This window comes from Micrasema longulum, unplaced genomic scaffold, assembly GCF_059751315.1.
Source record: "Micrasema longulum isolate JH-2025_06_02 unplaced genomic scaffold, ASM5975131v1 h1tg000692l, whole genome shotgun sequence".
In the NCBI taxonomy this organism is placed as follows: domain Eukaryota; kingdom Metazoa; phylum Arthropoda; class Insecta; order Trichoptera; family Brachycentridae; genus Micrasema; species Micrasema longulum.
In genome coordinates, this window is record NW_028277888.1 from 253,894 (window position 1) to 278,416 (window position 24,523).

The 24,523-nt window shown below is 31.9% G+C and overlaps 4 protein-coding genes across 4 annotated transcripts; 2 read left to right on the forward strand and 2 right to left on the reverse strand.

Annotated features, from left to right (window-relative positions):
• The first annotated feature begins 1,210 nt into the window (after positions 1–1,210).
• On the forward strand, positions 1,211–11,903 carry LOC148279619 (signal peptide peptidase). Its single transcript, XM_088229669.1, has 6 exons — positions 1,211–1,436; positions 3,933–4,114; positions 6,235–6,391; positions 7,806–7,989; positions 10,275–10,584; positions 10,729–11,903. The coding sequence occupies exons 1-6, from the start codon at positions 1,236–1,238 to the stop codon at positions 10,814–10,816; spliced, it is 1,122 nt and encodes a 373-aa protein (XP_088085795.1). The 5' UTR covers positions 1,211–1,235; the 3' UTR covers positions 10,817–11,903.
• Positions 11,858–15,902, reverse strand: Prosbeta4 (Proteasome beta4 subunit). Its single transcript, XM_088229672.1, has 4 exons — positions 15,711–15,902; positions 15,395–15,588; positions 12,711–12,873; positions 11,858–12,083 (listed from the first exon to the last, which is right to left on the reverse strand). Exons 1-4 carry the CDS (start codon positions 15,799–15,801, stop codon positions 11,920–11,922), a joined length of 612 nt encoding a protein of 203 aa, XP_088085798.1. The 5' UTR covers positions 15,802–15,902; the 3' UTR covers positions 11,858–11,919.
• Positions 15,903–18,450: 2,548 nt separating this feature from the next.
• LOC148279621 (WD repeat-containing protein 91) lies at positions 18,451–21,056 on the reverse strand. The gene is made up of 3 exons (XM_088229670.1): positions 20,567–21,056; positions 19,635–19,775; positions 18,451–19,498 (listed from the first exon to the last, which is right to left on the reverse strand). The coding sequence occupies exons 1-3, from the start codon at positions 20,808–20,810 to the stop codon at positions 19,062–19,064; spliced, it is 822 nt and encodes a 273-aa protein (XP_088085796.1). The 5' UTR covers positions 20,811–21,056; the 3' UTR covers positions 18,451–19,061.
• Positions 21,057–21,317: 261 nt separating this feature from the next.
• Positions 21,318–22,277, forward strand: Uros1 (Uroporphyrinogen III synthase 1). Its single transcript, XM_088229671.1, has one exon. The coding sequence runs from the start codon at positions 21,318–21,320 to the stop codon at positions 22,104–22,106; it is 789 nt and encodes a 262-aa protein (XP_088085797.1). The 3' UTR covers positions 22,107–22,277.
• The last annotated feature ends 2,246 nt before the right edge of the window (positions 22,278–24,523 follow it).

Below are 24,523 nucleotides of genomic sequence, written 5' to 3' on the forward strand. Positions count from 1 at the left end.
TTTCATATTGTGTGTGGTTAATAAGGATAGTTGTTAGGTTGGTTGATAGGTCGGTTGATAAATTAGTTGATAGGTCTTGACTAGGATGCTAGATTTTGAATAGGTTGATGCTAGGTTTTCGTCTTGAATAGGATGGTGTTAGGAATAAAGCCAATTTATGAACAATGATTTTCTTTTTTTAGGCCTAAAAGGTTTGAATCGTTTGGCCGGTGGAGAGGTGGAAAGCAGTAAATGTATATATAAAAAAAAAAAAAATACGCGAATATTTTGTAAAAAAAGATTAATAAAAAAAAAATACTCTTCATTACAGCAAAATTTTTTTTTTTGCAATTTGCGGATCTGAAAAGAGGCCATAAGATCTTTAAAACAGATTCAAATAAGTGGGTGGGGCAGCTTTCAATGTAATTAGACCTCCTAGTATGATATGATGCTAAAAAATGCACACTATGTGAAGTATTGTATGTATTAGTTAATGCAAGACAATTTACAATAATAGTGTAGATAATATGTTTGTGTGCAACTCAAAATGATAATGATGCATTCAGATTATTTTTAAATACCTGCATACTAATTTATTAAGGATACTTGATTTTTAGAAACTAACATTTTTTCTAAAGATTCTTTGATAGATGATAAATTATTATTATAAATAATGACTTTTTGTACGTGGTAGATATTAAAAGTCCTTCTTTATATTCATAAACATTACTCGTTTTGCAAAGAAAGATTACAAAACTTATTTTGGATTAAAAAACTTTTTAATACATATCTCTTTTTTATTTTATGGAAATATTGACGATTTACCGTTGGTGATTTTTTCTATTTGCCCCAGTAAAAATATTTTCTTTTTTTAAACTGATTTTATTGTCTCTGCTCTTTTCTAAAGATTTTTCTCTTATACATAGAAATTGGTCATCGTTAGCTTAGAATATAAATTCGTCAACTCCTCTAAGCATTTTGATGAAATATCATCATTTTCCCTTTAAATTAATACGCTAAATGTTAAGCACTTATCTCTTGCCAAACTCAAGTTATTTTGTATTTCACATGTTTTGTCTAATGGAGTCATATTTTATGTTTAAACATTGTTTTTAACTGTCTTCTGTCAACATTTTTAATTTAGAGTTAAGAGGTTTACATTTTATGTTCTAAGCAATCGAAATGTCAAAAACATGTTAATGACGTTTCTTTTTTCGTAGTGCTCATCTATGTCAATTGAACACAAATCCGAAAACATGGCTGACGCGGCAGAGTCGGTTGCTTCCAAAGCTGCCGAAAATATAGAAGAAATTGTGGAAACGGTTAAAAATGTTACCGGGAAAATTCCTTCAACACCCGAGGGAATGGCAGTTGCCTACGGGAGTTTAGTTATAATGGCTTTAATTCCAATATTTTTCGGATCTTTCCGATCTGTCAGACACCATAAGGAACAGAAGGTACGTGGACAAAAAATATGTTAAATTGACAGTATGCAATGAGTTTTCCAACATGTGGCATAAGAATGTTAAAATTTTTCGCCTCCATCGTAATTTTGTGCTTTATTTTAACTTCAGTTAAAAGTCGGTTAAGATGGACATCCGTAGACCGCCAAAAGTACCTCACTGCCTCTAGAAACATTATTGCTCAGTGTAGATAACATATCTATTTATTCTTTATAAAAAAAAACAACATTTAGCTGTACAAATTAGCTCATGACTACTCACAGTGTACAACAGTTATAGAAGTTAAAAGAAAAGGTGATAGGCTGAATGGTGAATGATCTTAAATGGTATGGAATGTGCTTCTGACTTAAACCAGCCAATGCCTTTCATATTCTTCTATTAAATTATTTAAAAAGATACTTGTGTTTATGGAAACACTTATAGGCAGGACTACTTACTGTACATTCACTTAGACTGGACCGCTGTGCACGTGCAAACCACGAGCCCTCTGCGCGATATCGCATGGTTGGCCCATTTCACACCACAGCCAATATCTACACGGCATGATAAAATACAATACGGTGGATCAATTTTTATTGTTTTACAATTATTTATTTATTTAATGCCTGGCAAACGCATTAACCAGTACACCACGAGACCGACTAATTTCCAGTCGATTCCCTTTTGCAGGATTTTTACCTGAAAGTACTCGCTAAATTTAAATAATGATTTTGATAAAATTATCATTAAAACCGTTTTTGTTAATTTTTACTATATTATTTTAATCAGGTTGTGGTCTGGTGGCTAATGTTTCGAACTCACAGATCAGAGGTCCGAGGTTCAAACCCCACTCTACCCCAACTTGATTTCTATTTTCTAATAGTTATTAACAACTTGTTGAAAATGGTCACCATAATTGAAATATTTGGGTAAATTATAAGAACGCTATTTTTTTTTAAAAATAATCTATTAACCCAGGCATTTTTCTAGATATTTTTATTAAAGTCATCAAATACGGAGTTTTATAAAAAAAAAAATAGGTACTAACGAATCTAATAAATGTCAATCCACTATAATTTTACCGTGGCGTTTAGATTAAGATGATATGTGTGAAATAGGCTATTCTCTGTCCGGTATCACGGGGCTGGTTTGTTTATTTGGAAATTCTTGTAATAATGAACAGATTTTAGGTGGCATGTATTGGTCAGAGATTGGGCTGGGTTTCGGTGTGTTGCTAAGGAGTATGCATGTGTGTAGGATTGCATATTAATACTTTGCAGATGATTTTAGGTTTTGAAAAGTTTTTTTTTTTTAAATAAATATTTGCGTTCTTATGATTTACCCAAATATTTCATTTTGACGGCCATTTTCAACGAGTTGTAAATAACTCACTATTAGAAAATTGTAATCAAGTTGGGGTAGAGTGGGATTCGAACCACGGACCTTTGGTCCGTGAGTCCGAGATACTAGCCACAGGACCACAACCTGATTCTAGATTCGAATGCTAGATTCTTTTAAATGGGTTGATGATGATGCTTTGAATTATATTAGCTTATGATCTTGATATAGATGCTTAAATAAGTGTCTTTTAAATATGCAAAGTGTAGTTCTGTGTGAACTGGTATAGAATGGCCAGAGGAAGGTTGATAATAGCTTAGGGTTTCCCGGACTTGGCTCTCTCAGTTCACCAATGAGCTTATGAACTAACATACCCTACCACCGACACATATGGGAAACTTACCCGTGTTGTACAATTTGTTTTTAGTCAGGGCTTACAGATGAGATAAAAAATAAAATAATTAACACAACATTTAGGTAACACAATAATAAAATAAATTAATGAATAAATAAAATTACATAATGAATCAACAATATTTTAGTTTATCTAAATGTTTACGACAAGAACTGGATTTCAACCCCTAGGGAGTTTTTACGATGAACATATTACAACAGGGATGGAGAAAACTTTAAATTAGGAAATTAGTAACACGAAGCTTACCGGCATCAATAAAGATTTCAGTTTTTTAGCATCACAAAAATTAACAAATGGAAGAATTGAAGAAATATAGATATTCAAACACCGGCAGAATGGTGAATGTTACATATTGGCGATCAGTATCGTGAGGTCACATCGGCCCTACTGATCACCAACAATAAATGCTACTAGGGTAATGTGTAAAGTGGTTACTTAAACCAGCCAATGACCGGTCATAACTCCTGTAAATGCTCAGACTTCCATATTCTCTTCTCTAAAATTTTCTTCATCTCTTTTATAGTATGTTACACAATTAATGATTAAGATGTATAGTTATGCATTCTAAAACAATCCATGATTGCCGTTTTGAATTATCCAGTGAGTGACTAGTTTTAAATATATCAAAGCTATTTGCGAACCTTATAGCCCGGTCAAAAGTATTGAAGAGCATTGGGCTTAGGACAGTCAAACCGATGTAATGATTTCGCAGTTATTGGAAGTTGTGTTGTTTTAATATCTCCCTGTTTCCTTTCTAGGAAGCTGGTAAGAAGCCCGAAGCTATGACGAGCAGAGATGCAATGGCATTTCCATTGATAGCATCGGCTACTCTGTTTGGAATATACATATTCTTCCAGATATTTTCCAAGGAATATATCAATCTTCTTCTCACAGGATACTTCTTCTGTCTAGGGGTTCTAGCCCTTAGCCATTTATTGAGGTACACATGTGTTTTTTTACTATGATAAGTGTCTCAAGGTTCATGCAAATGTCGCCAATCCACCATTTCCGCAAAGAATATGCGGATGTGCACATGAAAATTTGCTAAGAAATTAATCTATATCTTTATTAATTGTGTGAATCTGCTATTCAAGTGGATCAAACTTATAGTCTAGCTACAATATATAAGTTTGTATCTCTTTAAAGGATTGTTTTAATTTATTCAAACTAAACAAATATACTTGTTTCTCGGTTCAATATCGGCATGATACTTTTGAGTATGTATTTTTTTTATTAGAAAGTCAACAGGCAATGATTTAATTGTAAGATACATATTATAACTCTATTTCTCTACACTACCGCAGGGTGTGTGCGGATCGACTACTGCTACTTAAAATTATGGCAGGATTAGTAGACTGTGCAGAATTACTTAGTTTAATAACCATACATGTTCTAGCCAGGATATGTAGATGGTACCATCTGTTTCATGTAACCAATAAGTAAAACATCACATTCTAAAATTGCTTTTTTCCATAGAACTTTTTCAGTGTACAATACCAAATTTAAAGACAGACTACACAAATATCACTGTCAGAATTAAAATTGATACTTAGAATGGATTATGTAACTTAATAGATACTATAATAATAAATATGTACACTTTTTAACTCTGCTTTCCCCTCCTTATCCTCTCTTCATGCATCCCTGTCCTAATCCCGACCCATTTACTACAAGCATTTTTCTGTTCATTTAAAAAATCTTTACTAATTGTTCAATTTGTGGAAACTTGTTATTGGTTTTGAGTTTATGCAATATACCTATTTTTTACTATAAATATGTATTTAGAACTGTTGCGTTTCCCAAACAAAATAATATAAATAAATTTGATTAAGTCCAATTAGAGACTTTCTCGTAATTATTTACATAAATATATTACATAATAAGTAATGGTTACTTTTTTAGTACATATTTTTTTTCAATATCATTATTAAAGGTATGAATCTATTTAAGTTTTGCCTGAGCATTAGGTTTTTTTCTATATCAAGACGAGCCCGATTTTCATCGGGGTAGATTCTTTTTTAACTTGTTTTATTTTTCAATGGAATATATATTTCATTTGGAGAAAAAAAAAATTAGAACAAGAAGTATTTCTTTCTAACTGCTGAGTGACTAAATAATAAGTATGTGTATTTTTTTTGTTCTGTAAATTTGACTTAAGTACATATTGTGATTCATTGCTTTCACATAGACATAACTGTATGGCCATACACATTTGTCATTATTCTATTAACTTTTAGTGATATATTGGAATTGTGATTCACAAATGTACTTCGTAGCAAAAGCACAACTGTGTATACATGTACGGTAAGTAAAAGAGGTAGTTAGTCAACACTTTTGACGTTGAAAAATATTACTATACGTCCACTTACCCAAGTGAAATAGCTTTATACAAATAATATTTACTATTTGATCAGAAAAAATATACTTATTCAACTATAACAGATGTTCATTTAAATTATAAAACACTAAACATTGAGCATTAAAAACTCTTAAACAATTAACTTTATTTACTCATCTAAAAAAAAAACCCCGTTGAATTAGGGCATGTGTTGTGAAATCATGCTGTAAAAGCAAAATAATGTTTAAGTTACTAGAATTTTATTTGTCCATGTGCTTTGTAATTGCAGATATTCGCTAATCTTACTCCCATTGTTAAATTTAATTTTCTGCTGACAAGCAGGTTTCACGGTTCAGCAGGCTTTTTCTCTCTTTTTCTTTTATAAACGTGTATCTATCTATCAAATTATTTCACACTTGCATAATTTTTAACTGTAAATAAATTCTTAAATTCCAACGCCTCGTGCGCTTTGTAGTTGTAAGAAATGATGGAATATTCCGTGTATGACGCTTAGGGTGCTTTTTATGAAAATGGCGCTATATAAATGATCAAAATAATACAACATATCAAATAGAATCTTAAAATATTATCACAGTAACTAACTATTTATTTGCTTTGTTGATGAAACTCTTATCGTAATAATTTTTGTTACCATCAGCCTATGAAATTTCAAAATAAATATCTTATTTTGTTCAGTGTTTAATAGTTGCTATTTGTTGCAGTCCAATTGTCAGCACTACGACCGGGCTTATTCCTCACATCCCCTTCATTATACAGTTTGGGGTACCAGGCAACCTGCATGTGTACAACTTTACCTCGTATGACATTGTATGTTTGGGAATTTCTTCCGTAGTCGGTGTGTGGTATCTCCTCACGAAGGTGAGATTTTTTTATTACATTAATGTCCTATTAGCACACTTGAGGAACGGAAAAAGTGTACAGATTTGATATTGACATACGTAATCTTAACTGATCAACATGATGTGCCAATACTGAAACCGATGACTGCGAGGCGCTTGAATGGCAGAGTCGTAAACCATTCCGAAAATTTTCCTATGGAACTTCTATCACTTGATCAGTGCATTTTCTGTTAATGTGTTATTTAGGTAGAACAAATTTAAGAAAATAAATTAACAAGTGCATTATATATGAACACATCACTTCATGCTAGTATACTAATTTCTGTACTTTAGAGCTGAAATGCTGGAAAGCACATTTGGTAAATTGTTCAGGAGAGCGGTTTGAAGTTGTAGAACTGTTTCAAATGCATCTCTCGAAGTAAAAGCAAAATTTATTGCTGTTTTTTTGGATTTATAGGCCTTTGATAAGAATATTTAAGAAAAAAACATTTAAAGTATGGACTGTCAAATAACTATGGGACTTCAATGTTTTTTATTCTAACCACCCGGCCTGCGCCCTAATTCCTCCTCGGACTTTAGTATAAAAAGTAATGTAGAATATTGAATGAAAAGCAATGTATTTATAAAACTTTCTTTAGGCAAAAACATTAAATTACGTGCCATTAATTATTTATGAAAATAACAGGTAAATATAAATTTAATGACATGATTTGAATAGCAATAAAACGGTAATTGAAAGTAAATATTATGTGAAAAAGAGCAAAGTAGAATAATGAAATTTACGGGAAAAGAAATGACATAATGGTTAAGTATGGTTGATTATGACAATAAGACTTAATCCCTCGCTGCATCAGAGGTAGTTTGTTATAAAAATTGTGGAATTTATTAGGTATTCACTGCTTTAATACCAGCAAACCGTTGAAGTTTGTTGAAAGCATGAGTATTATTACTGCACCATTGGTGTTTTAGAACAAGCTATTTCAGTAGTGGTATACCGGAGGACTCCAATGTTTTTAGCATTAATAGAATCTGAATATATGAACAAAATGGCATTCATAACTTAATTTGGAAAAAAAATGTGACTTCAGCCTTTCAGCTTTAAGGTACAGATTTTTTTATGAAATTTTATGTTTTATTCTATCCACAATATTAGATTCTTGTTGACTTGTTATTTGGAAATATATGATTCATAATCGATACCACAAATAAATTAATAGTATCACCGAATTCTTTATTTTTTAAATAATGATACTTCTAGAACTACTTACATATTTATTTATATGGTTAGAAAAAATAAATAAATTACAAAACATCTTTCGAAAACACAAAATATATGATAGTGTGTAAAAAAATAACATAAAATTTAGAAGTATCTGATTTATTTCATGTTGGCTTGATTATTATAAATGAATTGACATGGCATATTTTTTCAGCATTGGGTTGCTAACAACCTGTTTGGGATGGCATTTGCCATCAATGGTGTTGAGTTGTTCCACTTAAACAATGTAGTAACTGGCTGCATATTGCTGTGTGGATTATTTGTATATGATATCTTCTGGGTATTTGGAACCAATGTTATGGTCACTGTAGCCAAATCTTTTGAAGCCCCAATTAAATGTAAGTTAGTCCTTATTTAATATACAATGCATTAAAAAATATTTATTAATAAAACTCTCTTGTGAATTAAACATAATAACTACAATGTTTCATCTGGTGAAATGAGAAAAACCTCAAAAACTCTTCTGATTTTTTACTATATAATACATAGATACTAATGAACAAATAATCAAACCTAAGGTTTTGCCTTGTGCATAGAAGTTTCAGGTTCAATTCCAAGCTAGAACAGTGTGCTGTTATAACCCATTTTAATTGGCCCCCTTGACACAGCTATCTTAGATTTTGTAAAATTTTCCTGTTATAATAAAGAAATTATTATGTCTATCGGTTTCTCATTTAATAAGATATACACCGCAAGACAAATAAATTTACGAGTTCTCAAAAAAAACTAAAATTGACATATAATGAATTATTCTTGATATTTAATTAGTTTTTTTTATATTGTTTGACATATGTGATGACTACTCGTTATTTCAAGGTTAAAATAAAAAATCTTACTCATGAATTGTACTTAGAAATTGCCATTATATATCAGGTATCAGATTACCCGAACCTTAGAGACCCATAACGGTTCATTTATGGTCGAGTGTTTGTGATGGAATAATAAAAGACATGTTATTTTTTAATTCATATTTAAGAAGTAGGTTCTTATCGCTTTATTTTAAATTAAAGTATTTTACATTTAAACATATTTATAACATTTAAAAATATTTAGTACTTAGTGAATTCACCTTTATTTTTTATAACATGTAAAATTCTATTATTTAGAGAAGCGTAAAGCGAATCTAAAATTTCTGATGTTATTTCTTCTTCCCAAACTTGAATTAAGTTTTTTTTTAATTCCTCAATGTTTTTTGATTTTTTTTTCCCGACTTTTTTTTTCATAATCGCCCATAAATTTTCTATCGGGTTCAAATCAGGGCTATTCCCGGGCCACGTCAACGATTTTAAGCCAATTTTCTCCTTGAATTCATTGATCTATAAAAAAACAATAAATTATTTATCATGTGGTCACAAAATGCATTTAAAAATATATATATTTGTACTCACAGTGCGGGCTCTATGGCACGGCGCAGAATCGTCCTGAAAAATTGGGTCCGCGGTATACTGCGTAATGTCCTCGATTGTTGGAATAATATGTTTTTTTAACACTTTTTTGTACTGAATGGCATTCATCGTACCCTGTACAAAATTTAGAGGTCCTAAACCGTATGCTGTCATGCACCCCCAAATCATCACGTAGGGTGAATGTTTAACGGTTCGAGTGACGCACGACGGATGATATCTTTCCCCACGTTTTCGTCGAACTATCTTTCTGCCGTCTGGACCAAAAAGGTTGAATTTTGATTCATCAGAGAAAACAACATTTTGCCAATCCTCCAAGGTCCAATTCTGGTGCTCTTTCGCCCAATCCAGTCTAGCCTTCTTCATTTTGTCCGTGAGTAATGGTTTCTTTGCGGGACTCCGTGCTTGGAAACCATGCTCCAACAGCCGCCTGGACACTGTTTTTACTGAAAATGTTGATGTGCTGGTAGACTGCACCTCTGCGTGTATTTCAGGTGCCGTTAAAAATCGATCGCGCATAACAATTTTTTTTATTAAGCGATCATCTCGGGCAGATGTCACGCGCCCCCGTCCGCTTCCTTTTTTCCGTTCTATGGATCCAGTTTCTTGGATTTTTTTTAATAAAAACCTCACTGCACCTTCTGAATACCCAACTCGACGAGATATTTCACAATTAGATATGTTTTCTTGCGACAATGTGATTATTTTGGATTTTATCGCAATCGACATTTGCTTTGCACTTTCCATGATTGTTGTGTTATGTTCACTCAAACGCGGGTAAAACAAGACTGTTGAGACATTTTAAAATGTAAATATTGTAGAAAGGTGACACATAGTGTCCTTAATTTATTAAACAAAAGAAAGAGGTATCGATAAAGGATTTCTTAGAAAAAGGGTTCAGTAAAGTCAAGGGGCGCGGTAGCAGGTAAACTCGTAATTTTTTTTGTCTTGCGGTGTATATACAAGAATCAAAATGGTACCTGTGTCGATATTCGCTAATAAGCGGAATGGGGAATGTTGTACGTAAAGTGGCCACTCAACCCAGCCAATGACAGGTCATAAGCCCTGTAAACGCTCGAATATCGATAATCCTGAATTGGAAAAAAATTCTACCTCATCTCTGTAGGAATATTGATAAAAAAAAATTATTATGTATAAATGTTTATTTTATCTAATCTGAATATGCATTAACTTAAGATTCTTAATTTATTTTGTTACAGTGGTATTTCCGCAGGATCTTCTTGTCAATGGGCTGAATGCATCTAACTTCGCTATGTTAGGTCTTGGTGATATCGTAGTCCCAGGTATATTCATCGCACTTCTGCTTCGTTACGACAAGAGTTTGAAACGGGACTCCCACATATACTTCTACGCCACGTTCACAGCCTACCTAATGGGACTCCTCGCTACAATCTTCGTTATGCACATGTTCAAGCATGCCCAGCCGGCGCTCCTGTACCTAGTGCCTGCTTGTCTCGCTACACCGCTGCTGCTAGCACTGATCAGGGGCGATAGCGAGTCCATGTTCTCGTAAGTATAATTGTATATCTATATCGATGATTCTTTATTTTGTTAGATTAAAGATTTTGACATACTCGCAGTATACTTAAAATATTTTTTCAGAGAAATCAGTGTAAACCACGATGTACTTATTACTATTGTTTTGTTTTATAGATATGAAGATCACCCGCTAGAGGTGGAAAATAAGAAGAAAGAAGAGGAAGCAAAAAAGAAGGCGGAAGAAGAGGCAAAAAAGAAATAATTTATGTAAATATTGCTAGAACAATGACATTCTCAGTTAAAACTGATTGTCGAATTGAGTACTATTTTGTTACTGTCAAGGCACATCATGTACGGTTAAACTGTTGTGAAGATTGTATGATATTTTTATATTCATGAAATACTTTTTATTAATATTTATCCCATAAACTACTACGAACTTATTACTTATTGTTTCGAGCTTTCTATATTTTTGTCAAAAAATGTGCATCTACTATTGTGATTTTACTGCTGCTAGGCTGACATAGTCGATGTTTTGTGCATAGTGTGTCTTTTTGTTTACAAACATTGTTAATTCTTTTTTTATCTCGCACCGCGAGTGCAAATCCGAAGTATATGTAAATAATGTTGTTTAGAGATAAGAGAGTTTGAAAATTTCACATTGCTCAGAATTTTTTTTTTCATTTTATTTAATTTTACTTTTTATAGTGTTAATGTTTGAATTTAAACTTACTTCCCTATTACACTGTCAAGCTTGTGACAAATGCGATTGTTTTGATTTTAAATCTTGAAAATTAAAAATTTGCACTTCAGTTTTACACTCCCGGTGCGATTTGTGTGCAAGTCTTCTAAAATGTAAGTCAAAATTATGAAACGAAGCACATGAGCTGAGGTGATTTTGAGAGAAATATGTATGTATGTATGGTACGCAATGCTAAAGTCCGACAAATTTTGTATTTATAATTAAGGGAAGCACGTTGGGTTATTGATACGGTACTGATAAGTGTCTGTTTTTCTCTTTGATAAACTTTATTAGGATATTTGGTATGGGTGCTTCATTGATAATTTTAGACGTACTTTATAAAATTGAAAAAATGACAAACCCATTCTGATGACTTATATTATTATTGTCTTCCACTATCCGCTTTGGGTGTATTATTTTTTCATTATTCCAGGATTATTTTTTGTATTATAAGCCCGAAACTGCTTCTGAACAAGAAATTATGACACATGTCTATATACCCGATATGCTTCAAACCTTGGTGTTCAAAATGAATACTTGTAAGATAGGAAAAATTCCAGGTAGTTATAAAAAAGAAACCTTTATTGAAATATAAATGTAAATGAAATAGAAATGTTTTATTATTATGCTTCCGCCATCATGTCCTTGGCTGTAATTCTGGGTAATTTAGTGATTCCATTAGCTCCTATAACCACAACTTCAAAGTTAGGCAAGTTGATGATCAGTCGCTTGTGAATTTCCGCAACACATTTCTTCATCAAGCCATAGGCTTCATCTTGATTGAGATCTGGAAAAAATGGAAAAATAATCAAATAATTAAAAGATCGGAAAAAAGTCACCAGGGTTATTCTTTGGATTCTTTCATTTAACTAACTAGTGAATTCCAACTATCATCATTATTTCACTATCCGCATTCATTGGTGCATAGGGCATCGTATTGATGCTCTAACTGCAGTGCATCTTGATAATCTTTGTTACATGGAAGGTAAGGTGATCAGTCTTATGTTTCAGGTGCCAGTTCAGGCACAATGTCACGTCCACCCTGCCAGGAATCGAACCCACGATCAGAAGAATGATAGGCAAACACGCCAACCACTACACAACGAGGCGGACTTATCTCCACTCAATTTTCTTATTCAAGATTTTTACTCGAGAGCAGTCATCGAGTCAAAAAACTCATCCAGGGTTCACACAGAACTGTATTTTTGTCCTGTAATCACTTAAAAGATTACAGTATTTCATACCAATTAATGTTAAGCAAACATTAGTCCAGATGCTAACTCTGAATTACTTGATAATTTAGAACGATTACAGAATATTTGTATTTGTTATATCTTTTATCTTCGCAAATTTGACCACATCACAGAGTATCGCACGCAACTACAAAGTGTGCTTGTAAGTATGCAATACTAACCTATATTATGATGATGATCCATTATGGAGAGAGTGAGGAATCCACCGTAGCCGTGGGCAGCGTAGGGAACTTGCACACAGGAAGCGAGATAGTCAATGAAGTGCAGCGATGGACCTGTCTCCCGATCCCAGCCTCCCAGTAACATATTCACGTTGTACGGAGACTAAATTGAATACGTAAAAAAGGTTTTTTATACATTTTGTCAAGTTTTTAATTAGGGTATCAATTTTCTCGAGTACGACCGCACATGATTATGTCATACAGTACTTTTAAGATCCTAATAATTTAAAACAGTAATTGATTATTGGAAAGTAAAACTAAAATATCTTAGTTTGTGGTTTTGAAATTGAGTCTAATTTCAGCTCACCTGAACATTTTTGAAAATTACAGATGGTCCCTTCTGCCATCTGACTACTGAATTAAAAAAAAAAGTAAATACAAGAATATATCTCCACCATAAGTGTACACTTTTTTAGTGTGTTCTTTCTTTAAATGAACGTACATTTACTTATTTTTGGCAGTTGTATTTAGAGTGTCCGATTACTATAGCACCTACTCTATTTCTCTCTTATGTTTTTATGTTCACCATTGAAGAGAACGTAAGTTCACATGGGTAGGATGTGACAAATAGCTAATAACTAATAATTTGATAGTTTCCCTTGCCAGCTTTGGATATTCTTCTTTTCTCTATATCCAGAAGACATAAGAATCCGTAAGAATCTTAAACATCTGCTGCAGACGCTCCGCTGTGCCTGCTTTAACTTTGCACTTGATTTCTCGATTGAAAATAGAAGGCCCCAATAGAAAGAAAACTGAATACGTTATTGTTAAAATCGCAGGTCCTGAGGTGTCGTCACCTGAATTTTTTAACTCGTAATTGGGTCAAAAAGGTTAAGAAAAATTGATGTACGCCAAACTGACAGGACTGTTCATTTTAGGGACATCATTTTCTAGAACTTTGATGCCCTAGTTTTTGACATTGCACTAAAGCAGTTTTATAAATAAGAACTATGAGGTATATCCAGAAAGTCAGTTCCGTTTGACATAAGAAAACAAAAGTAAGTTCCGTATGACAGGTTAACCTTTTCCTCACTAAGCATCCAAAAAATGCACATGATCCGAATGGGGGGACCAAACGACCCCAGTGCCTACTTGTATATGGCGTCAGGAGAAAGTGTTTATGAGTTATATCCAGAAAGTAATTTTCTATTGACAGGCTAAAGAAAACAAATACATATTGTGTAAAAATCTTTAGACCTTAAAATTGTTTCTACATAACTCCCACCATTTTAAGGGCACAAATTTTTCTATTCCCTCTTTGCCGGTGCCATCCTTTTCATAAAAGGGGACGCCCCTTTTATTCCTTGTCATGCACTTTATTCAGACCTCCATTGAACTGTCTCACCCCCTTACTATTTAGTTATCCCAATAGTTTAGATAAATTTTAAGATATTTAATTGCAGAAAAATTCACTTTTTGAAATATAAACCTTGTATATTATAAGCAAGGTAAATAATAAAGCAACTCCCTTATATATTTTTTTTTAAAAAACTCCCTTACTATTAAATCACATGTTCTCGTACACTTCACAGATCTGTTGATGGATATGGACTGGTTTAATGTTCTTCGCATAAAGGAAACGAATTACAGACATCTCACAAGCGGGGAGATTTTAATTTTATTCGGAATTTCAAAGAAGTACCATGAGGCGGTGCGAAACAAGTCAGCTAACTCATAATGGTGTCAACTCTTTCTTAAACGCTCGGGGTAACAATCACGCATGCGAGAAAATGCGATCGCAAGAAATACAAATGGAACTAATTTTCTAGATATGCCTGGTATTTTATATAGTAATTGGAATAATTAAGTAAATTATCCCAGACATGAAATCTATTGCTCGAGGGAGAGTGGTTCTTTCTTTCTTTCTTTCTATTCTGCTATTGTAATGAAAGATGAAGAATAATGTTTTGAGCTTTTACTGTACTGTTCAATGTTTTTGGAACAAATTGCCCATTCTCGATTTGAATAAGTAGAAGAATAAAAGAATAATGAACAAAGGCTTCAATCAGCATATTATACTAAGAAAAATTTAAAAAATGTAAGAGCTTCTTATTTGGCCTATGTTAAGATTACTTAATTATCAACAGTATTTTGAATTTGTCAAAATTTTTGTAGACAAGGACTGGATTCAACTCCCTGGGGAGCTGTTTATATTTAAATATTACAACAGAGATGAAGAACATTGAAGAGAAGTTAATATAGAAGTTTAGGCATCTACAGGGTTTAAGACCTGTTAATGGCTGGTTTAATGGTCCAACTGGTCCTTGAAGAAGTATAAAAATAGAAAAAATAACATTTTCAGGTGTTGCCTAGTATGTAGGTGAAATAATTCAATTAGATGAATCTCACCCGCACAAATAAAGGTTTCAGCTCTTTAAATTCACAAATACCAACAGATGAAAGAATTGAAGGAATATAGATGTTCAAATATGGGCAGAATGGTGAATGTTACAGTGTGTAAAGTGGCCACTTAAACCAGCAATTGACAGGTCCATAAGCCTTGTAGATGCCTAGACTTTTTTTTATTACCTTCTCTTAAATGTTCTTCATCTCTGTTGTAATATGTTAACTTAATTATGGTTTGATAATGAAATAGGCTAACATTCAAAATAGTTGTTACATACCCTGCTTCGTAAAGCATCAGCAAGATTACGTCTTGTGAAATGAGCAGCAGCAGACGGGCCCAATTCATAACCATTTCGCATTTTATACAGTTGAATGTTCTTTGCGATATACTCGGCAAATTGAGTTGTGTCACCAGACTCTCCGACCACTGCCATTACCAAGTTTTCGGAAATTTTGTAGATTTTATCTTCATCTAAAATAAGTATTGCATAGGAATCAGTTTAAATTAGCATAAAATAGAATCATCGAGTAAAAATATGCAACTTTTAATTTTATTATTTGAGGTTAGAGGATTGGCTCATATGGGAAACTTACCATCTTTGATAACCATAATACTATGGGCATTTGTTTGATCTGCGGCGATCATAACGAAATCTTTAAATTGGATTCCTATCAAACACTCCATTTTAGTAAAATTCAAATATATCTGACAATGACACCGGAATTTAGTCAAAATTGACTACTCACGAATGTTTTATTTTGTCTATGGCAAATATAGACAATCATAGAATTTAAAAAAATTTAGTGTTGCTATAATCATAAAAAATTAATCAAGCTCTTATGACAACAATGGGGCATGTTGAACATAACCAATACTTTTTTCACAACTTTTGAAAAAATACAGACTAATAATACGTCAACCTATTGAGAAGCCCTATCACTATGTTTTATAGAACGCAAGCGATGTTGGTTAGCAACGAATTGGCGGCCATTTTGTTTGTTTGACAACATAGGCATAACGGATCTATCGGATGCTTTTGTCGCTGTGCTTGGATTTGTTTGTAAATAACTTGGATATTTACGTTATAACTAATAAAAATCGGCTATAGTGAATTGCAGTATGTTTGGTTGCAGCAGTAGGAGCGTCAAAGGAGTAAATTTTCACAGGTAATTGATTTCGAATATTTTCCCATGATTTACATTGATTTTTGGCATTTATTGTCCCGACACGTGTATTATATTGCTTAAAAACTTTTTTTGTATCACTATTATTACTTTAAATACTATTTATTCACAATTTAGGGAATAAATTTGTGAATTAAAATACGTTTATTGTTGATAATGATAATTGATTACGGGCAATATGTCGGGCCCGCACTAGGCATCCATATAAAGTTCGAGTCTTTAAGGAGTAGAGGTCGATTCAAATTTTACTCGAAAATAGCAACGTTAACCTTGAAATTGCATCTAAAGTGACGTGTCCAAATTTCAGGCCGCTACTACTCGCCGTTTCGGAGATGTGACGGATAAACAAACAAACACAGGACTTTGGTTCCTAGAGTTGGAATGTATGTCTCAATAAATGTAACATAAGTATATAGTAAATAAAATAAATGAATAAATTTAAAAAATAAGCACACAGGTGTATTTTCAGTTTTATAAAATAAATATAGGCGAATTATAGAAAAATAAATTGGAATAGCCCTGCAATAATAAATACACAGGTACATATTAAAAAATATTTACAATGTAAATTAATATCCATTTGGCAATTCTCGACCTGAGTACGGCCCATTGTTTTGCTGCGAAAGTGTAGCCAACTTAATACCCAATAGTCATAGAATGGTTATCCTACGTTTGGGCTCCTCTATGGCTTGGCGCATTATTACTCTGAGATGATTTACTGACTATAATCTTTGGTAAAAAAATAATATAAATTACCGCCATTACCAACATTTTGTTTTCTTCAATGTAGGATAACTTTGCAGTTTGCTGTGCATGAGTGGGAATAAAATAAATATGTATTTAATGGTCATATGAATCAAATGGGAAAATTTATTTAAAAAAAAACAGTACATCACAAAAAGTGCTCATATGGAATAAAATCTGTTTTTACATACACCTCTTTTTTATTTACATTTAGAATCCCAAAATAATTAAGTACTGAAATAGGAAAATTAGTATGTATTTACAATAAGTTATTTCACTAAATATTGTTTATCAATTAATTGAAATTGAAAATAAAATTATCACATAAAAAAAATCACGTAATGCAAATGCAATAAATCCATAAAATTGAAAAAGAACATGAAAAAAAAAATATGAACAAATTGTTACGTTGCAATTGAAATTATTTCAGATATGACATGAAGAAATTATAGTTTATTGAAAAAAAAAAACACCACCGTAGGTAAGATTCACAGTAGTTGGATATAATAATATAATTGGGCTATCTCGAAAAATTCAAATGTTTTTTCACTAAATTCAAACCCACCATTAAAACATAACTATATCATAAGTGAATTATAGGATAATTTATTAAATGTATTGAAAATACGAGAGTTGTTCGTAAAATAAGTTTCCCTATGTTTACAACGAGCAATACATCATTGGTAAGCTTAGACTTTCAGCTATTTTTCTACATAGTCCCCGTTGAGGAGCTGAAAGAAGGGGTTCTGAGCTACCTTCACGGCCTGGCGGGAGACTTCTATGACCAGGGAGTCAAAAAGACGGTGACCCGGATGAAAAAGTGCATCGAAGTCAACGGAAACTATGTAGAAAAATAGTTGAAAGTCTAAGCTTTTCAATGATGTATTGCTCATAGTAAATAAAATTACTTTTCGTTTAAAAAAAAAATAGGGAAATTTATTTTACGGACAACCCTTGTACTATTCTAAAATTAGTTCAAATACAAAAATATTGCTAACAAAAATTCACTACGAACATTTTTATTATCTATTAATAAAAAAATATTGTTAAAAACCCGGTTTGAGGGAATGATATCGGATATTTAAATATGTCAATAGAATGTAATATTATAATTAAATAATTTTTTGGATTATGCTGTTTCGAAAAAACATAATAAAGTATCCTCAATTTCGACAATATTAACATTATACACAATATTTTTACATATACACAAATACACATTCTAATGCATTAAACTTAAAATTAAGTATTGATCAAAGGTATCTAACTCTTATCCATTTTTATTTCCATGCAGATTATGTTTCATTTCTTCGTTTCATTTTTTTTGGCACCACAACAGGCCAGGAGGCCCAATTACAGTGGTGAAACATTACATTACAGAACAACCAGGCTTGAGAAAAATCACTTTTTAATTTTTGTGTTCTCACCGGGAATCGAACCCGGAACCTTCCGTGCGTGAGTCAAGCGTCTTGACCACTATACCACGGAGGCCGCCATGTTATGTACATAGTCATGTGTGTAAAGTAAGTATAACTGATTTCTAACTCGAAGCACATTTCTCATAAGCATGGCTCAGTAGCATTACATGATCAAAAATACCCTTGAAGCATTCACAGTTTTGGACTTAACCAACCCTAATATGTTGTTTTAAGTTTATTGAGTATTCATAATCCATACATCACTCATTTTGGATTTATGTCAACTATCTCTGCTTTTGTTTCCCTTACATAATTATGTTTACATTGAGAGTAGCCCATTTTTCACCCCCTATGTGGATCTTAACTCTCAACCTTTGCACTGCATCCCTGGCTGGGCCTGTAAATGGAAATGTTATTTTTTCAAAGTTCTTAAAGGCTAAAAGGAAAGTAGGCACATTAGAATTGTTCACAGTGTGTCCAAAAGAAGATTCTACTTTTATAATACCACTGTTATCCTGAACTCATCCGTAAAAATTGATAACTACATAGGAATAAAATTAAGAGTTAAGATTATTGAGTCCATTTATATATAAAACAACTAATTTTGACTAAGAGATCTTATTTGTTTTTTTCCCAACACAGGGCTACCCCCCATGTGGCGAATCAATCCTCTCAATCCTCTTGCTTCCCTTATTGCTCCGTCTGTGTTTTCAGTGGGAATTATATAAAAATCGTCCATCAAAGGCGCCGGTGCATTCAATTTTTCTGTATGCTGGGTGAGTCTGGATTGGTGACCGGTTGGGTTATTTCCATTTTCAAGAGTTGCTATCTTCAATTTAAGAGCAGTATTTTCCTCTTGTAGTTTTTTAAACATGGCGGCTTCAGTTTCATAGCTAGAAAGGGTGGGCTGCGGCAGGCATTGAAATATTGTAGCGAGAAAATTATGTAATGAGGCAAGAAGAGTATCTTGCCATTGCCGTGAAAAATATACACTGAAGGCTGAGTTTTCTTCTGGTTTTGGAGTATACGGCAGCACTGAAAAATAAAGGAAGAGAATGTTGTAAATAAAACTGGTATTTTTATAAATGCTGAAATTTGGCAAAAAATTGCCAATACTTCATAGAAGTTGTTGTAATTCTAAAACGAAAAATGTTTATTAAGTAATACTTACTAAACCAATCTCTCCACTCCGAATGCCCCTGAATTTCAGAAACCATCTTTGTTAAAAATTCTGTAACTTTCTCCATTTTTCCAGCACTAACTGCGGTAACTAAATAATATTTTAGTAAACCATTTTCAAATTTTTTAATAGCTGTAAAAATAAAAAGTTGTGATAGTAAAATTATTGCCATTTTATTACAATTTTCTAAATAAATTGTAATCACACACACCGCCATAAAATTATTGTTTTGTCTGTTTCTAAATAAATTGTAATCACACACACCGCCATAAAATTATTGTTTTGTCTGTTAGATTTTTAAAAACACACGTAAAAAACTAACTTAAAATTCGGTATAAATATATTTTGTATCTTTTTTTGTTCAATCTACTCATGTATAAAGACATTCTTCTCTTTTTTAAAAAACTTTTTCATTTTTATATGTAAAAAGAGCTGCGTGCCGTATATATTCATAAAATAGAATATACAGTATAACTCCCATCATCTAGATTAATACAAGGCATTCTCCGGATATACAGAAACCCGAATAGTTGGATTGACCATTAAACTAAGGCAATTTTTTGAAAGAAAATGTAAAATTTACTCTACGATCAGTTTTTATCGCTTTTGAAATAATTCAGAAAACTGGAATCACATCGAAAACTTTCTTGAACATGTCCAGCAAAGTTAAGCGCCCTTTTATATTCATTATAATAACATCGCCTTTATTTTTTATTTCCTGATAACAATCAGTATATTTGGCAATCCAGATACCTGGAGTTCGAATAAACGGAGTTCTACTGTACTTATATGTGTTATACAGACTTTTTGTGAAAGTAGCTATTTTATGAAAGGTTTTTAGTTACACATGTACATATATTGCTTAAACATGAATTTAATTGGAAAAATTCCTCAATTAGTAAATACATCAAAACTGTACGAACCTGGGACAAAATGCTGTTCTAATTTAGAGAATATTAAGGAATCCAAATGGCCCCAAAGATCTCTAAGTCCATTCAAATCATGAGTATTAATACTAAGAACTAAGTTATCGACGATTTTGTCCACTCTAAATCCTTTATCTTTATCACTTTTCAAATCAGAGTCGAAGCTTTTGACAGAGGCTACAAAACCTCTAAATAGTAAATATTCCCTCACCAACTCATCTATGAATTGAACGTGGGCCATTCTGATTTAAGTAAGATCATAAAACAGAACCATTCAATTCACAGTTTATAAGTTGCCAAAACAAGAAATATATGATTTGCAATCACATTACTTTTATTGTTGTACAATAGTAATAACCAGTGTCGATACAGCTATACGAATGTCACAAAAATACTGCCAAATACTGCGATGTGAAGATCGTCAAATATTGTGAAATGTCAAAGTGACGTTTTAGCTTTACATTTATAGTCCATAGAATTTATTATTTAGCTGTCAAATGTCAAAAATGTTACGCTGTATTATTAAAATATTTAAAATCAAAGTTATTATCATTAGGTTTACCGATTTAAGATAATTTACATATGTAGTTGTTAATTGTGTTGTTTATTCTTTTATACTTAATTTACCGATGAAATATTAGTGCGTACAATTCGATATTTAAGGTTAAAGTTGAAATTTTTATCAGGTATATTATTAATATACTACAGAGGTCTCGGTGATTTATATGATTTGTGTTTCTCGTTGAAAATGGAGAAAGTGTTGCTTTTTAAATCTCCCGATAACTCAAAACTATATAAAGAAATTTTAGAGGAAAATGGTTACACCCCCTTGTTCCTACCAGTATTAGAATTTGTGTTTGTTAACTTGGAAGAATTATTAATTAAATTAAAGAACTATAACGACTATTCCGGTCTTATAATCACTAGCCAAAGGGCAGTAGAGAGTTTGAAAAGGTGTTTAAATGGAATCGAATCAGTTATTCAGAATTGGAATACTAAACCAATATTTGCTGTAGGTGAAACAACAGCTAAAAAGATTTGTAATGATTTTAATATTTCTGTATGTGATTTTCAACCTGGCAATGCAAACGCTCTTGGTGATTATATAATAGAACAAAATCAGAAAAAAATATTTACCAAACCGTTACTTTTTCCTTGTGCTAATATAAAGTCTGATGTCTTACCTAGCAAATTGAAGGATGCAAATATTAAGGTTGATTGCATCGATGTCTATAATACTCAGAAGCACAGTGGATTTGAAGACAGCCTTCATCAAATGTACAAAGATGAAAATGGGATACCGTTCAATTTAATTTTCTTCAGCCCATCGGGAGTAGATTTTGCTGTTCCGGTATTGAAGAATTTGGGCTATGAATTTGAAAAATCTAAAATAGTATCAATCGGGCCATCAACGGGAAAGAAATTAAAAGAACTTGGATTTACTCAATATGCAGTTGCAGATGAACCCACCCCAATGGCAATATTCAAATGTCTCGGAAGATTAAAAAAACAATCAAATGAAGTTGGAATCAATTGATAACTTAAACCCAACTATAAAATATTAATCTTTGCTTGTTTATATTGTAACATATTATTTTATGTACCTGTTGAATTTATGCTCAAGATTGTTTACGATACTTTGTTATTTTATAAAAACCTAATGTTTTTTATTGATACTCTATGAATAAATTAAAACTCTATAAATCTTTTCAGTTTCATATTTTTTAATATTACCTACATTCAATTAGTATTTTTTTTTCTTGTTCATTTAGTTAAAACACATAAATAGACTATTTAAAAGTCATATAATATTGTTACAAGAAACCTAACTTTTATATTTGTGACGCTAAAAAACAAACGTGACCATCTCCACCGTTCGTCAAACTGAGTAAATCAACTTTTTTTCTTTGAGCGATTCATATAACCACGGAGTTCCCGTGGTGCTATTTTATAAATGTACTTTGATTAAAAAATACAATTTCGATAGTGAGTTATACCCGTTTGCAGAGACAAAACTTAAGGTGAGGAAAGTACATTCTAATTTCAAATGCGAAGAATAACCCGAAGATGAAGACAAAAGAATGTACTTTCCTCACCTTAAGTTTTGTCTCTGCATAAAGGTATTAGTCACAATTCGTTAAAAAACTCGGAAATTGCATTTAAATTTTGGAGATGACTACGTTTGTTTTGCGCTGTCTGGATTTGGCCAGTTTTGAAATAAATCGCATTGGAGATGGACTGTTTTGTTTTGCACTCTATCATTCTTGTATATCCAAAAACCAACAGGGATGTGCTAAGATAAAAGTCACATTATAAAAAAAACATGTACATTAAAATGAATAAAAACAAAATTAGATCTTTAGCAATAATTAATAGTACAACACTCTAGACAACGCAACGTTAAAAAAAATAGGAATCTACTCGTATAAAAGAACAATAATTGAAATCTGTTACATATTAAATGGTATTTTTAAAATGCAATTCAGTACATTATCAACATTATCATTTTCCCATCTACACCCAGTGGTGCATAGAGAACTTAATTTTATGATACATTAAGGCAAAATGATAAGTTTAACGCTTCAGTTCTAGTCCAAGGACTATGAAATATTACAAAATAAACCCATTTAATTGATATATTTATCTCAATGATGCCGGGAATTAAACCCAGTACCTTCATTGCTTTTTAGGGTTTTACAGTACACAGAACTATATTCTTTATTTTGATTAGATACTGGGCTTTGCATTTATCTATATTTTTTGCTCTTCTTCTTTCGGTAGTTGATGTTTTGATAAATTGTAGCAGGAAATTGTTTTGCTCAATTTTGTTTGAATGCTTATAAAAAGATTTGTGAGAAATTCTAAAATATCGCTTGACTTCAATTGGGTGCACTGAAAAGCATTTTTTTGTTACCACATTTCGGTTTTATAGGGTAATCCCGGAGCTATGTATCTGAAAATTTTCGTACGAATTTTTTTTATTTAATAATATTGTAATTAATAATTTGATCAAAAACAGTCAAAATTTCTATCATGCACGTTTAACAACTTAAAATACAAAACCACTTAATTCAAAGACAAATAATACACACTTTTTTGTTTTTTTTTTTTTAATAAAAAGATTCCTAATATCCAACTTAGATGGATTTCAATTGAAATTGTTTTTAAAATTGCACTGTATTATTGAGCGAATTTCATAATAAGGGAGATCAGTGTTTTTTTTAATTTTATTTATTTAAAAGACTTTTAAACTAAGCCATTTTTTTAATGTACCGTATTATGAGTGCTATGATTTATTTGTTAAGTTTATTAATTAAGTTTTGTATTTTTTTTAATTACTCCGCTTGTGACGTCTCAAGTTCTTTTCCCTTATCTTCGGTGAGTTTTGATGATAAGTCAGTTGACTTACGATAAACTGGAAATATATCACAACTTTTTTACCATTGGTTGATCCGGAAGAATTAGTGACGTCGTTCAAAGTGGTTTGTCTTTATTGAAATATTTTTTTATTCCTTCTTCATTCATTTTAAAGAAACTTTTTCATATACAGTTTCTCGTGGGGCTGAACTTTGTTATTAGAAAGTTCGGTTTCAAGCCTAAATTTCCCAATTAGATTTAAGCAAGTCAAACTTTCTCTAAAATATCTATAAAAAAGATAAGTATTGCTTTATTGTAAAACCAACATATCAAAAACACTCCTAGCCTAAGTCATCGGTACGTTAAGCAGGGAAAACAAAAATTGGAACCCCATTGTTTTTGGACTCAAAATAGCTTTTTAGACCATTTATTTATTTTATTTATTATGGTTCACAAACAATACATATGTATTGGTTATAATAATCACCAATTGTTATTTTTAGATATTGTTCATCAATTATATGTGAACGCATCATGCACAAATAAAGAATAATAAAGTTTATAATTGATTTTTTTTAAATTGGCTAGCTTCATTGA